At 40.6% G+C, this 14,007-nt stretch overlaps 1 protein-coding gene across 3 annotated transcripts in view; it reads right to left on the reverse strand.

Annotated features, from left to right (window-relative positions):
* Positions 1-6,943: 6,943 nt before the first annotated feature.
* Positions 6,944-14,007, reverse strand: part of LOC136768522 (interferon-induced very large GTPase 1) — a 30,279-nt gene continuing 23,215 nt past the window's right edge. For all 3 annotated transcript variants that reach the window (XM_066722761.1, XM_066722763.1, XM_066722762.1), the window contains exon 17: positions 6,944-12,673. In XM_066722761.1, coding sequence (XP_066578858.1) covers positions 7,956-12,673 — 4,718 coding nt within the window. In that variant the 3' untranslated portion in view covers positions 6,944-7,955. The remainder of the gene's footprint in view (positions 12,674-14,007) is intronic.

Genomic DNA, 14,007 nt, shown 5'->3' on the forward strand with positions numbered 1-14,007 from the left:
GTCCTGTCTCCTTAGCAGAAAAACACCCCCAAAGCATAATGTTTCCACCTCTATGTTTGACAGTGGGGATGGTGTTCTTGGGGTCATTCCTCCTCCTCCAAACACGGCGAGTTGAGTTGATGCCAAAGAGCTCGATTTTGGTCTCATCTGACCACAACACTTTCACCCAGTTCTCCTCTGAATCATTCAGATGTTCATTGGCAAACTGCAGACGGGCCTGTACATGTGCTTTCTTGAGCAGGGGGACCTTGCGGGCGCTGCAGGATTTCAGTCCTTCACGGCGTAGTGTGTTACCAATTGTTTTCTTGGTGACTATGGTCCCAGCTGCCTTGAGATCATTAACAAGATCCTCCCGTGTAGTTCTGGGCTGATTCCTCACCATTCTCATGATCATTGAAACTCCATGAGGTGAGATCTTGCATGGAGCCCCAGACCGAGGGAGACTGACAGTTATTTTGTGTTTCTTCCATTTGCGAATAATCACAATTGTCACCTTCTCACCAAGCTGCTTGACGATGGTCTTGTAGCCCATTCCAGCCTTCTGTAGGTCTACAATCTTGTCCCTGACATCCTTGGACAGCTCTTTGTTCTTGGCCATGGTGGAGAGTTTGGAATCTGATTGATTGACTGCTTCTGTGGACAGGTGTCTTTTATACAGGTAACGAGCTGAGATTAGGAGCGCTCCCTTTAAGAGAGTGCTCCTAGTCTCAGCTCGTTACCTGTATAAAAGACACCTGGGAGCCAGAAATCTTGCTGATTGATAGGGGATCAAATACTTATTTCCCTCATTAACATGCAAATCAATTTATAACTTTTTTGAAATGCGTTTTTTTCTGGATATTTTTGTTGTTATTCTGTCTCTCACTGTTAAAATACACCTACCATTAAAATTATAGACTGATCATTTCTTTGTCAGATGGCAAATGTACAAAATCAGCAGGGGATCAAATACTTTTTTCCCTCACTGTACATAGCAAAGGCTAAATTGCATTTCCCATTGCACCCTTAGTTTAACTAATTATTTCCTATATCTGAGCCTTTTGATTATTTTAAACAGTAGGGGTTTTAAGTTAAGTATAAAATTGTATAAGGAACGTATCTTATTAAGGCACCAACTTTTTATTAGTCACACAATTTAAAAATTAAAGTGTAAGCAAATTATTACTTAATTAAGGGCTCGAGAGTCATTGAGTCATTGAAAGTTCAGCTGGCACAAAAAGCAGCAGGGTAGTGGGTCCTCCAGGAGCAGGGTGGAGAACCACTGATCTAGACTAAACACTTAATACGACATTAGTCTGAATTATCTGAATTAGAAAATAAATGTTATGTACATGCAGAGGATTGGACCTGGCACCACCAACACTGCCAACACCGCTCTGCTGTTCAAGAACTGCGGTACCAAGCTGGAGCTCAGCACTGAACCACAGCCCTGCCCCAGGCATCTTATACTAATACACTATTGGCACAAGTCGGCTATAGGCTACATACTATGGAGTGCTAGACCTGTCAAAATCAATAAATAAATACATACTTAAATAAATGCATGATACTGAAATAGATGAATGATACATTTATTTCAACATGTATTCATTAAATCTTTTCAGTGTCAACCATTCAATGATAGACCATGACATTGCTATTGGTTCATAGGTTTTGTCCCTATCCACCAGGGAAGCAGATTCAAGCATGCCATTGGTCAACCCTTTTCTGTGCTGTGCTCAATTGTGTGTGACTGCTAACTGAAAATCCCATGGGAGGCATTTAAAATGATAAAAATGACAGACTTCCAACCCCAAGAGTTTCTTAGTGAGATTGTCAGGGAACTAAAAACTTTGGAAAACAAACCTGATAGCAACAGTTAGGAAAGATGCTTTTTGTGTCGTGTGGAAAACCTTTGTAAAGACTAGGCCAAATTGTGGCTCTCAGTAATTATGATATTGCCAATATAATTGTCTGTAATTGCAAGATGTTTTGGTTAGCATCTAACTGCAAGAGAACAAAATGGCAATGTTAAGCGGACACCGTTCAATCAGCATTAGATTAATCAGTCGAGACAACTGAGGCTTACATTTCGATTGGGTTGCATGCTCCTGAAATTGCAAGCTTATTTGGTGTGTCGGAAAGCACTGTAAGGTGAATAATGGGAGAGTCTAAAACGCCTAATGTAGAAAACACTTAATGTCTTACTGTGTGTAACAGGGCTCATTAGGTATACAGCTGTAAAAAATAGTCAGACATCATACTTGAGTAAAAGTACAAATATTCTATCAAAAACATACTCCAGTAAAAGTAAAAAGTCTCCCATTCAAACAGTACTTGAGTAAAAGTAAAAAAGTAGTTACTTTCAAGAATTACCAAAAGTAAAAGTAAATTGTAATTTTAGTAATATAGTGAAAGTTCATGTGTTAGTGTGTGAGCCTTATGAAGAGCCATGCAAGAGATTCATTCAAAGGGTAACACTGGGGGATTCATATAATAAATGGACACTCGGGCAAGTATAATAAATGGACATTCAATTTAGCCAGTTACTTAGCGCACTTATCAGAAGCGTTACACTGTAGGCTGTGATTATTTAGCATTTATTTAGTATTACTACGAGCTATTGTTCAGTGTAACTGCGTGTGTCTGGCTCTGTCTTTGTCTGTATTCAGAATTGTGCCATTAGTAATCCTGTGTGGGAGGGAGGGCCATCCTGACCAGCCTTGTGAGTTTTGCCGCCGGCAAAAGCAGGAGCAAGATGGGGGGTGGGAACATTTGTTTTTGGGGCAAATGCTTAAGACTTTAGGGGCAATGCGTGAGCTATACCTGCCACAAGAATACAGGTCACTGCACCGCTTTACAACATGGACCATTCATAACCGGCTCGAACAAAACGTTATGACAACTCTACAGCTACATGCACAATACCCATCGATCTAATGCAACACAAAACAGAGTACAGGCTCTCTCAGATCAATACTCACTTCTCTGTGCTGTGTGCGGAGCGGGTGTCTGTGTCCTTCTGTTTCTCCCATAAGTCGTCAAACTCACAGGAAAGTCGCAGTTTTTCATACATACCCATTATTAACGTTAGATATATTTTTTCATGCAGCTGCGCGGTTGTAACAACAGGACTGCCAAGTGTTGTGGACCAAAGTGCATGAATAAAGATTCTGGTCAAAACAGGCGTGAGGTCAAGAACCAGCAAACTGGGCAATGGAGGCTGAGCTAGAATCGTGGTCGGGGTAAACAGGCTATAAATCGGACGATCAGGCAAACAGAGTACAAAGGGAGATCCAAGAGCCGGTAATCAAAGAACAAGCAAGGAACAGAAGAACTACGAACTACGAACTACGAACTACGAACTACGAACTACGAACTCTAATGCTCAGTAGTATAGCACAGGAGGCTTTATAAGACTTTGCGAGGAGCTATAGAAACAAGGGGGTTTAAATACTGAGCTAATGAGCCCAGGTAGCTGGGAACAGGTGTGCTAATTGGTAAATTAATGGAGAGCACTTGACCTGAAGTAACCCAGAGCAGGAAAACAGAAAGTGGAGAAGGATAGAAGGTGAGAAGTATTGACCTCTGGTGGAGAGACTAGGAACAAGGTCAGGACGTGGACATAACAGCGGTGAAACTTTTTTTTTTTCGCTGTGGGCATACGTAACTTTGAAAGCAAACCGAAATGGTCAAAATGACCCAGCCTTTCTACTGTGTGATGACCAATCAAAATATATTTTTTTCACAACTGGTAAAATGTGTGTGACTGACGTATGAATGGTGCTATGAAGCTGCAGAGTGAAGCATATAGTCGGATCAATATTAATGAATTAAGTGAGCTGTGTGCCCCTGAAAACGCAGGTTTGATGTTATTGTATTCCTCTACACCGCGCAACCAGCAACGCAGCACATCAGGTGGGCATGACCGAGGGGTCAAATTGTAGGACAGACTAGGGATACAAAACTGAGGTGCCACAATATTCCAACTGAGGGGGCATTGCCCCCTTGTGGCGCCGGGCCTGTCTCTTTCAAACCCCCAAAACAGCCTTTGAATGCTCAAAAACAGCCTTTGCTGATTAATGCATTTTATTGTCAGAACAATCAAAAACTCACTCTGCTGGGACCTTGAATAGAGACCCTGACTCTGAAAGCCCAGAACTACACGGGAGGATCTTGTTAATGATCTCAAGGCAGCTGGGACCATAGTCACAAAGAAAACAATTGGTAACACACTACGCCGTGAAGGACTGAAATCCTGCAGTGCCCGTATGGTCCCCCTGCTCAAGAAAGCACATGTACAGGCCCGTCTGAAGTTTGCCAATGAACATCTGAATGATTCAGAGGAGAACTGGGTGAAAGTGTTGTGGTCAGATGAGACCAAAATCGAGCTCTTTGGCATCAACTCAACTCGCCGTGTTTGGAGGAGGAGGAATGACCCCAAGAACACCATCCCCACCGTCAAACATAGAGGTGGAAACATTATGCTTTGGGGGTGTTTTTCTGCTAAGGAGACAGGACAACTGCACCGCATCAAAGGGACGATGGATGGGGCCATGTACCGTCAAATCTTGGGTGAGAACCTCCTTCCCTCAGCCAGGGCATTGAAAATGGGTCGAGGATGGGTATTCCAGCATGACAATGACCCAAAACACACAGCCAAGGCAACAAAGGAGTGGCTCAAGAAGAAGCACATTAAGGTCTTGGAGTGGCCTAGCCAGTCTCCAGACCTTAATCCCATAGAAAATCTGTGGAAGGAGCTGAAGGTTCGAGTTGACATACGTCAGCCTTGAAACCTTAATGACTTGGAGAGGATCTGCAAAGAGGAGTGGGACAAAATCCCTCCTGAGATGTGTGCAAACCTGGTGGCCAACTACAAGAAACGTCTGACCTCTGTGATTGCCAACAAGGGTTTTGCCACCAAGTACTAAGTCAAAGGGGTCAAATACTTCTTTCCCTCATTAACATGCAAATCAATTCATAACTTTTTTTAAATGAGTTTTTCTGGATTTTTTTGTTGTTATTCTGTCTCTCACTGTTAAAATACACCTACCATTAAAATTATAGACTGATCATTTCTTTGTCAGTGGGCAAACGTATAAAATCAGCAGGGGATCAAATATTTTTTTCACTCACTGTATACCAAACAGGTGCTAATGATCATCAATTCAATATGTAGGTTGAAACACAATCATTAACTGAAACAGAAACAGCTGTGTAGGAGGAATAAAACTGGGTGAGGAACAGCCAAACTCAGCTAACAAGGTGAGGTTGCTGAAGACAGTTTACAGTCAAAAGTCATACACCATGGCAAGACTTGGTCAGGACAAAAACTATCAATGGCAGGATGCCTGCTGCTACCAGAAGCTCAGCTTTGTCTGCTAGTAACTTTGACTAAAAGCCACTTCACAACATCTAGATTTGTTTATTAATTTTCTAATTATGATGCTATACTGAACAATATGCATGCATTCAATGGTCTTGTTTAATACCACAGTCTCTATATAAACTTAATTTGTATGAAAACTCACTTAAAACAAGTAGTTAAGTAGAAATCAGACCCTAAAATATAATAAGTTGCATGAAACATTGTGGTGCCCAAGTTATACCTGCAGGTTTAGGATGTCATTCAATATTTGTAGACTTGGCATGTTCGCTAAGGGTTTGCCCTCTCCAGGTTAGGGGGGAGTAGGCTGTCCCAGGGCACGCTGGAGGGATTATATCTCCCGGCTGGCCTGGGAACACCTGGGAATCCCCCAGGAGGAGCTGGAATCTGTTGCTGGGGAAAGGGAGGTGTGGTCCGCCCTGCTTAGTATGTTGCCACCGCGACCCTCACCAGGACAAGCGGTGTAGAAAATGGATGGATGGATGGCTAAAGGTTGTTGTTGCAAATTATTCGTATTTTTTTATTTTACCACCACCTAAATAGTTTTTGTATCTGAAAAGCAGTAATTAAATTACCATCTGTTGATTATTCACATGCCTAAAAATTGATTGGTTGATGGCAGTCATTTTGTTACTCAGTTTTATTTAAGTTTTGGGCTTTGTTTTGCTATCCTCCTCTCTGGTTTAGAGTCTTTTTAATTTACCATACAACACCAGACTGCATGTACAGTTAGGTCCATACAAACTAACATAATGATGAATTAAATTGTGAGTTTCAGTACTTGGTTGCAAATCCTTTGCAGTCAATGACTGACTGAAGTCTGGAACCCATAGACATCACCAGATGCTGGGTTTCTTCCCTGGTGATGCTCTGCCAGGCCTGTACTGCAGCTGTCTTTAGTTCCTGCTTGGGCGTTTTGCCTTCAGTTTTGGCTTCAGCCAGTGAAATGCACGCTCAGTTAATTTCAGGTCAGGTGATTGACTTGGCCATTGCAGAGCATTCCACTTCTTCACCTTAAAAGTCTTGGGTTGCTTTCACAGTATGCTTCGGGTCATTGTCCATTGTCCAAATATTTATGGACATAACTGTATATAATATGTATGTAATCCAGACCATATTCTAAATATTTTAGTCATTATGGTAATGCTAAAAGCTAGAATGCTCAACCTATTCATATTTAGTCCAATATCTAATTTTCTAGCATTTCAGTGTCCTCCCCAGATAATTCCCATGCTGCCTGTTCTAACACATTGAATGCAAGGAATGCTTTAAAACCGATCATCCAACATTTGGGATAATTGTACATACTTTGGTGAATTTAACTCCGACAGGGCGAGTCTGTTATATTTCAAATATGCTATTATTGAATCTCTTTTTGTTTATGCCTTTCTCTCACCATATATCACACCACTACAATCTTTACTAGCAAACATACCCAAAATAATTTGTTTAAGCAGCATGGTAGAATACACCAGAGTTTAAATGAATACTCTATAATAGATTAAAAAAAATAATAATAATTGCAAAAGAGAATTATAAATGTAATTGGGAGAATAAAATACAAAATATAAGACAATATTAATTATTGGTATATTTATTAAGGATTACAATATGTGTAACAAATCAAACCTTGTCTTCATGGAGGGAAATTAAAAGAAAATTGGCAGAATAATAAAAGCAGAATATAGCAAAGCAACATATAAAGAAATACAAAATGAAGTAAAGTGTTACACAGTCATAATGTCCATATGCCAAAGCTCCTTTTGATTAACTGTATTTTGAGAAGAAATAACCCCAAAAATGTCAATCCAGTTTACAAACCCCTCAGGTCAATCAGCTGAAATCATTAAAGTCATCTCTGTGCTGAATTCAGCATTATGTTTTTGTATTTTTTATCAGACACCCTTATCCCAATAATTGTCAAAATATAATTAAAAGTAGTTTAATTAAAAAGGTTACTTTCACAAATTTGATCACTTCAATAACATTGCTTAAATGTGTGAATAATTTCAAAAACCAAAAATGATATGGAATAATTTAACAATAAAAATAATGTAATTAATTAATTAAAGACTATAACTTGTTTTCAGTAATATAAAGCAAAAAATAACAAGATTAAAATCTGGTGCACTACACATCTTATTAACTTCTACTTTTTCCTTTGTCTTCAATGGAATCATTGCATTTGTCTTTGCAGATAAAAGTGAAAGCAATTGATCATATTTGTTTCTTTCCTGTTCCTAAGCCTGGATACACACAGCCATTTGTTTTAACTTCAGAAGGACGGTAATGCAGTTAAAGCACAGTAGTAAGGCTCACTGTCTCAGATCCCATGCCTTTGTATCTCACATATCTCTTCTGTTATTTGCACACCATTCTCCCAATTATATGTCACACTTTTATTTAAACATATGCCAAGATAACAGTTGTAACAGTACCTAATTAGAAACATACACTTGTGAAGACATAATCTTAATTCTAACCATTAACTTCACTTGCAGTCAATCAGTCACCAGTTTCAAAATGTAAAAAGAAAAATGAAATAATTATCTCCCTGGTGTCACACCAAACTCCTGGTTGCTGAGTTGGTTCATTTCATGTTGAATGATTCTTTCAAGCTGTTCATAGCTTGTCCTTTTGTTATCTCACACCAGTCTGGCGGCATATCAGCAGGTTTAGCATTGTACGTCTTCGCAAACTTTTGGTTAAATGAACGAAACACATATTTCCAGTAATCTGTTGTCTGAATGCTGGTGTCTGGTGGGATATTCCAGTCAGGGTACAATGTCCTGTAATCTTTATATGGATGGAGCTTCCAATCTGTAAGACTGTTTTTAAATTTCCTCTCACTGTACACATCAGATGAGCAAATTTCACATGCAAGTTTATATGTGGTAACACTCCTGTATCCACCAAGCCCCTGAGGACGGTGTACAGAAGTCCAGTGGTCTTTGTGATCTTTCCCTCCTGCTTCACAAGGAGCTTTGCAAAATGGGCATTGTTTCCCACAGCCAAACACTCTCTTGAACAGCTCGTTCTCTGGTTTGAATGGCAGATTGTGAAGTTTCTTCTCTATGTCACTTTCCTTATGAAACTCAGCACTTATACCCTGTTCCATTTCTCCTACGACGTGTTTAAGACACTGAGAGAAGTCCTCTGTGTTTGCATTGTTTAACATCATCACTGCTTCTAACCCATCCCTGGGAATAACAAGCTTCTCTGCCAGGTTACTGCAAATGTCTTGAATAAATTCCTTTATGTTTCTGCTGTCCTTGCAATGTGATCCCTCACTTTGTCTCTTCTGTGCATCTGCAATGGCTCCCTTTATTTTCTGTATTATTTGTTTCAGCTGTTTCTCTTCCAATTCCACAATTTGGTTTTCTGTTGAAAAGTGCTCTGTGATTTTTCCAAAGATCCATTTCTTCACAAAATCTTCATAGGACTGAATATACTTCACATAGTTTTCAAACTTTTCTTCTGAAAGCAGCTGTTTCAGAATGGAGAACTGGAAAAATGACCGGGTGCTATAATCTACAGAGCTCTTTCCTGTCAGCATTTCATCCACAATATCTGGACCCAAGCATTTGGTGACATACGCCCTTACTGCAGGTCTAAGGCAGAGTTGAGTAAACTCTTCAGCTTTCTTCTGGCACTGGTCTCTTTCATGGAATAGATCCTTGAAGTCTGCACAGTACTGTTCCTTGTACTGCTCCAGACAGAGTCGGGGGTCATTGACTTTAATGAAACGATCATGCATCTGCTGAAACGCTCTTGCTGCGATCCCACAGATGTGCAGCTTCAGACAGGCTTCAAATCGGTCACTGGTTTCTAGTTCCTTGTTGCTCTCTAGCCTCTCATCAATCATGTTTAACAATTCTCTAATGTAAGTGTTATGGTAATCTATTCCAGTTCTTACCTTGTCCAAGATAAACTGTCTGCACTGTTCTGTTATACTGTCTGACATTTGTTGTGTTTTCATAGTTTGTTCCTCTTTAAAAAGAGTATGATATAGCTTCTTGAAGAAATTCTTATGTTTGGTATCCTTAACAACAAAAGGCTCTCGTCCACATTGATCTAAATGTTTGACTTCATTTAGCATTTCAAGCACTGACCCTCCCTGCCTTACTAAATTAAACCTTAATTGAATGAATGCGTCCTGTGGAACATCTCGTCTTTGCAAGCCTTTAAAGGACAGCTCATCCACTGTCTTTATCCACATGTTTTGAAATTCTTTATCCAGGACCTCTTCTGAAAAATCAGCTTTGATCTTCCTACAGCGTTCAAGTAACTCCAATACCTTCTGCTCCATTACAGCTGCATGGTTCTTTTTTATGTCGTCTAATTTCTTCATTCCTTTCTGAATTTCAAAAGCAGCCTCAAGTGTGTTCTTCAATGAGCTTTCAATTTCTCTGCAGAGGCTTTTGGCACTGTTTACAAAGTCTTCTCTGTACTTCTCCACAAGGTAGACGTGACCCTCCTGTCTTTCATAGTATTCAGCCAGGTTGTCAAGGATTTCCTTTTCTCCCTTTTTAAGCAGTATGGCTGCATCACATTTTAAGATGTCCATAAAATCATCAATATTTGAGGGCTGGGATTGTAGAGATATTGTCCCAAAGTTAGAAATCTTAGTTTCTGCATTTGACCCCCATGTGTACATATGCTTTCTGAATGACCATTCCCATTTATTGAATTCAGTGCACAGCTTGGAATAAGCGTCTGCCACTAGGCTGTTTCTGAAGCTGAAGATGAAATTCTCATACTTCACTGCTTTCCACAAACTTCTTGTCCATTCCAGGAATTCTGTGATTTGGTTTGTGTGGGCTTTGTTCTTACACTCTTTGAAAACTTCAATCATGTTCCTTTTGAACTCACTCACTGATTCGCTGTATCCTGCGTTCACTGGGGCCATTGGGGGATTGCCATGCCACAGGCCTGGGATGTACCAGTTGTCTCTCTCTGGATTGTACTCCATGACATCTGTGAATTTCCTGTTGGATCCCTTCTTTTCCATTCTGGCTGCTGCTTGTGTCATCTCATTCAGCTGTTCTAAAAGCAGTTTCCTGTCCCTCATGTTTTTGTCATGGGCCGACACATCTGCCACATTCTGGTGCACAAACTGACATTTTGGTTTCTTCCCCACTTCCTTCATTCTAAGAAAGGCATGGACCACAATCTGTAGGATGTCCTTCATTTCAGTGGAGTTTTCCATGGCTATGTTGATTATTGTTATGTCACTTAACCCAACCACCAGTGTTGCCAGTTCATTATCATGCTCGTAGCTGTCAGCCAGCTGTGCCAGCTCTGGAGATTTCAATCCTTCAGTGTCGATAACCATAACAAAGTCACATTTCAGCTTCTTTTTAAAATTGTCCTTGACTTTAATCAACAACATAAAGGCACCTCTTGTGCATCTGCCACTGCTGACAGCAAACTGAACACCAAACATTGTGTTGAGAAGAGTTGACTTCCCGGTACTTTGGACTCCTAACACGGTGACAACTAATAATCTGCTGTTGGACTGCACTTCATGATGGAGTGCAGTTAGAACATCTGAAACCCATTTTATAGGGATATTGGATGCATCTCCATCCACTAATTCAAGAGGGAAGCCATCCAACAAAAGCTTAGCACACAATGTAGGAAGGTGTTGCATTTGTTGTTGATAGGGGTCATTGGAAGGGAGGGAGCTGGCTGCTTCATACAGCTGACCCATTTCTCGTAAGAAGTGTTCAACCCCTAATGAACTGTTTGAAATCTGCTTATCCAGGTCAGCAATTAGGTCTTTGTTTTCTGAAGAATTCTGACACACTTCTCTGTACTTCTCCCGCAGGCCTGAAAGGTTTTTACGAGATAAAGCATCCAAATTATTTCTCATCCACTTGAGAAAATAAGTCCGCTCAGTGATTGAACTTGATATTCCAGCTATGAAACATGTCATGGCTTCAGTCATGTCGTAATTTGCTTGCTGTTTTCTGAGTTGCTGCTTCTTGTTCCTAAGTTCACACTTATACTCTTCAATGTTTTGATATCCTGCCTTTTTCAGTCGGCACTCCTCCTTTTCTAACTTTGCCAGTTCTTTCCAGACCTTTCCTTGCAATGGCAACTGTCTGTTCTTGTACTTCGGGATGTCAGATATGTTTGATGTGATTGCATCGGCTTTCTGCTTGGCCTCTTGACATTCGGGACAGTCTTCATCTACAGGAATCCCTAATTCATGGGCCACTTCAGACATACTTTCCACTTTCACTTTGGATGGGCTCCTCTGAAGGACATCATTCACAGTGGAACGCAGTTTTTTGACAAATTCTGCATCATTCATCTGTTTACGTTTGATAATGATATTGCTTGGTTTTAATTTTAATTCTGAAGCAATTTTTTTCAGAGACTCTGCACTGAAGGTCTTACATTGTGAATTTCCTACCAAAAACAGCTCAGCTTTCATTTGCTGGGGGGTCAGGAGTTTGTAGCTATGCTCTAAATCATAGAAAAATATGAAAACCGCTGTAGAGGTTTGGCACAAAAAGGAATATTGTGTCTCGAAGGAACTGATATCGCCTCGGAGATTAGCCAAAGCTACAGGCTCTGTAAAGATGTCTATGTTTCTGTTTCCACCTGGAAAATACCAGCTTATTTCTACCAGACCGTCTGAAATTCTACGAGGGCAGTCTCCACACTCCATGTCATGATGTACAAAGGTATCATGGTATTGCTGGGGGTTGCTGAAGATGTTATTCAAAATCTGCGACTTAGATAAACTACAATTGCCCAGTCTGACAAAAGACATAATTGGGAGATCAGTGAGAACTATATTGTCCTCAACAAACCCTCTTGTGTCTGCTAAGGAATGGGGTCTGAACTTCTTCACAATGTCCCTCATGGCCCACAGCATAAGCGTACACTGCTGCTTATCACAGTTGGGGAGCAAGAGGGGCACAGAAAACTGACACATTGACATCTTCAAAACCATCTCCTGCTGAAGGAAACTGTCAGAGCAGAGAAATAGAGCTGTTATAATGTCCAGTGGATTAATTACATCACTGCTATACAGGTCAGCACTAAGGTGAGCCAGAACACTGTCAATGTCTTGGGGTGTTTCATCTGGGTTAGAAGTGGCACACTTGGTATTTCTAGCTGTGACATTGGCCATTATAAGTTTTTTTAAGAAGCACCATGGAAGAGATTTCAGAGAATCGGTTGGTTCATCTGTAATGCTTGTGTCATCAATTTGAAGGACAGTACTAAGTGTTAGTTTATTTTTTAACTGATGCTCCAATCCCAAGTCATGTAGCAGGTCTTCCAGACAGGTCTCTGTGAAATAAATGGAAGACATTTGCATGCGATTGTAAGAAGTTGTACTGAATATAGAAATTATATTCATGTTGCTGTTCTGATCCATAGTGTGATGCCATGTTGGGTGGAGCAGCGGGAGACCACCCTGAACTCCCCTGCACCTCCCCAGACCCTGAGCAAGGTAAATTACCTGGATGAGCACCTGACCTGCTCTTGCCCACCGACTGGATCTCTGCCTTTATAAAGCAGTTAGGGACCTGTTTATTTGTTTATTGAAGCTTAACTGAAGGAGCTAGGGGTTTGTTTTATGTTTTTGTATGTCCTTTTGTCTTGATAACCTGCACACTGTATTATAAAAGTACATATTTTGCAACCTAAACCTGCCTAAAGCCCCATTCACACTGGCTTTGAAAGCCAGCAATTCTGAGTGTTATTGATGAACCAATTCCCAGGAATTTGCTGGCTTTCAAAGCCAGTGTGCAGGTTATCAAGACAAAAGGACATACAAAAACATAAAACAAACCCCTAGCTCCTTCAATATACATTATTTTCAACTTCCACCATTTTTGCAGCCCTATTCTGGTTGGTTATGTCAGCTAGTTAATGTACTGCATCGATAATGCAAGGACGTGACATGTCATATGCTCGCATTTGTTTCCCTGCTTCATTCACACAGACCCATTGCCGGACAATTGATAGTATTTAGACTAGGTCCCGAGGTGGAAAATCTAAATGCCAGCATAAACCCATTTACACAGACCTTGCAGACAACAAAATGACACCAAAAAGCCAGTATTTGTTTCAGTGTGAATGGGTGTTTCCTGAAGCATGTTGTGACAAGGGTGCTGCAATTTGCCCTCCCAGACACTAGAGGGCTGTGCGACAACTTTGGACACCTCTAAAAACAAGACATGAAGCAGAAGCCCTATTTTAGAAGCAGAAATTCAGTTTAGAACAGGCACCATCTTTTGATGGGGGCCACAATACGAATATATTGGCAAATCAGCTGGCAATTTGGAAGCTGGCTATTGATTGGCGTGATGCTGATTGTGGTGGGTTTCCCACTGAATAAAAAGGGTTATAGTATCCAGGTCAGAGGGTTTTCTGTGGAGAGGGAGAGGGAGAGAAGTTTAGGGCTGTCCCAAATGTCACATTTTTACCTTCGAAGGTTCAGAACACATTACCGAATGATGGTTCGAAGCTTCGTTGGTGCTAATTTGCATAATGTATAGATTATGTCACATTAGCTACTTGTGTATAGCTTTGAATGAAAATCCTACTTTTTGTTTTACATGTATTCCATATAAGCAAAATAAAACTGCGGTCTGCAGAGGCTGTCAATAAGGCACTTT

This window comes from Amia ocellicauda, chromosome 14 (genome assembly GCF_036373705.1).
Source record: "Amia ocellicauda isolate fAmiCal2 chromosome 14, fAmiCal2.hap1, whole genome shotgun sequence".
NCBI lineage: Eukaryota > Metazoa > Chordata > Actinopteri > Amiiformes > Amiidae > Amia > Amia ocellicauda.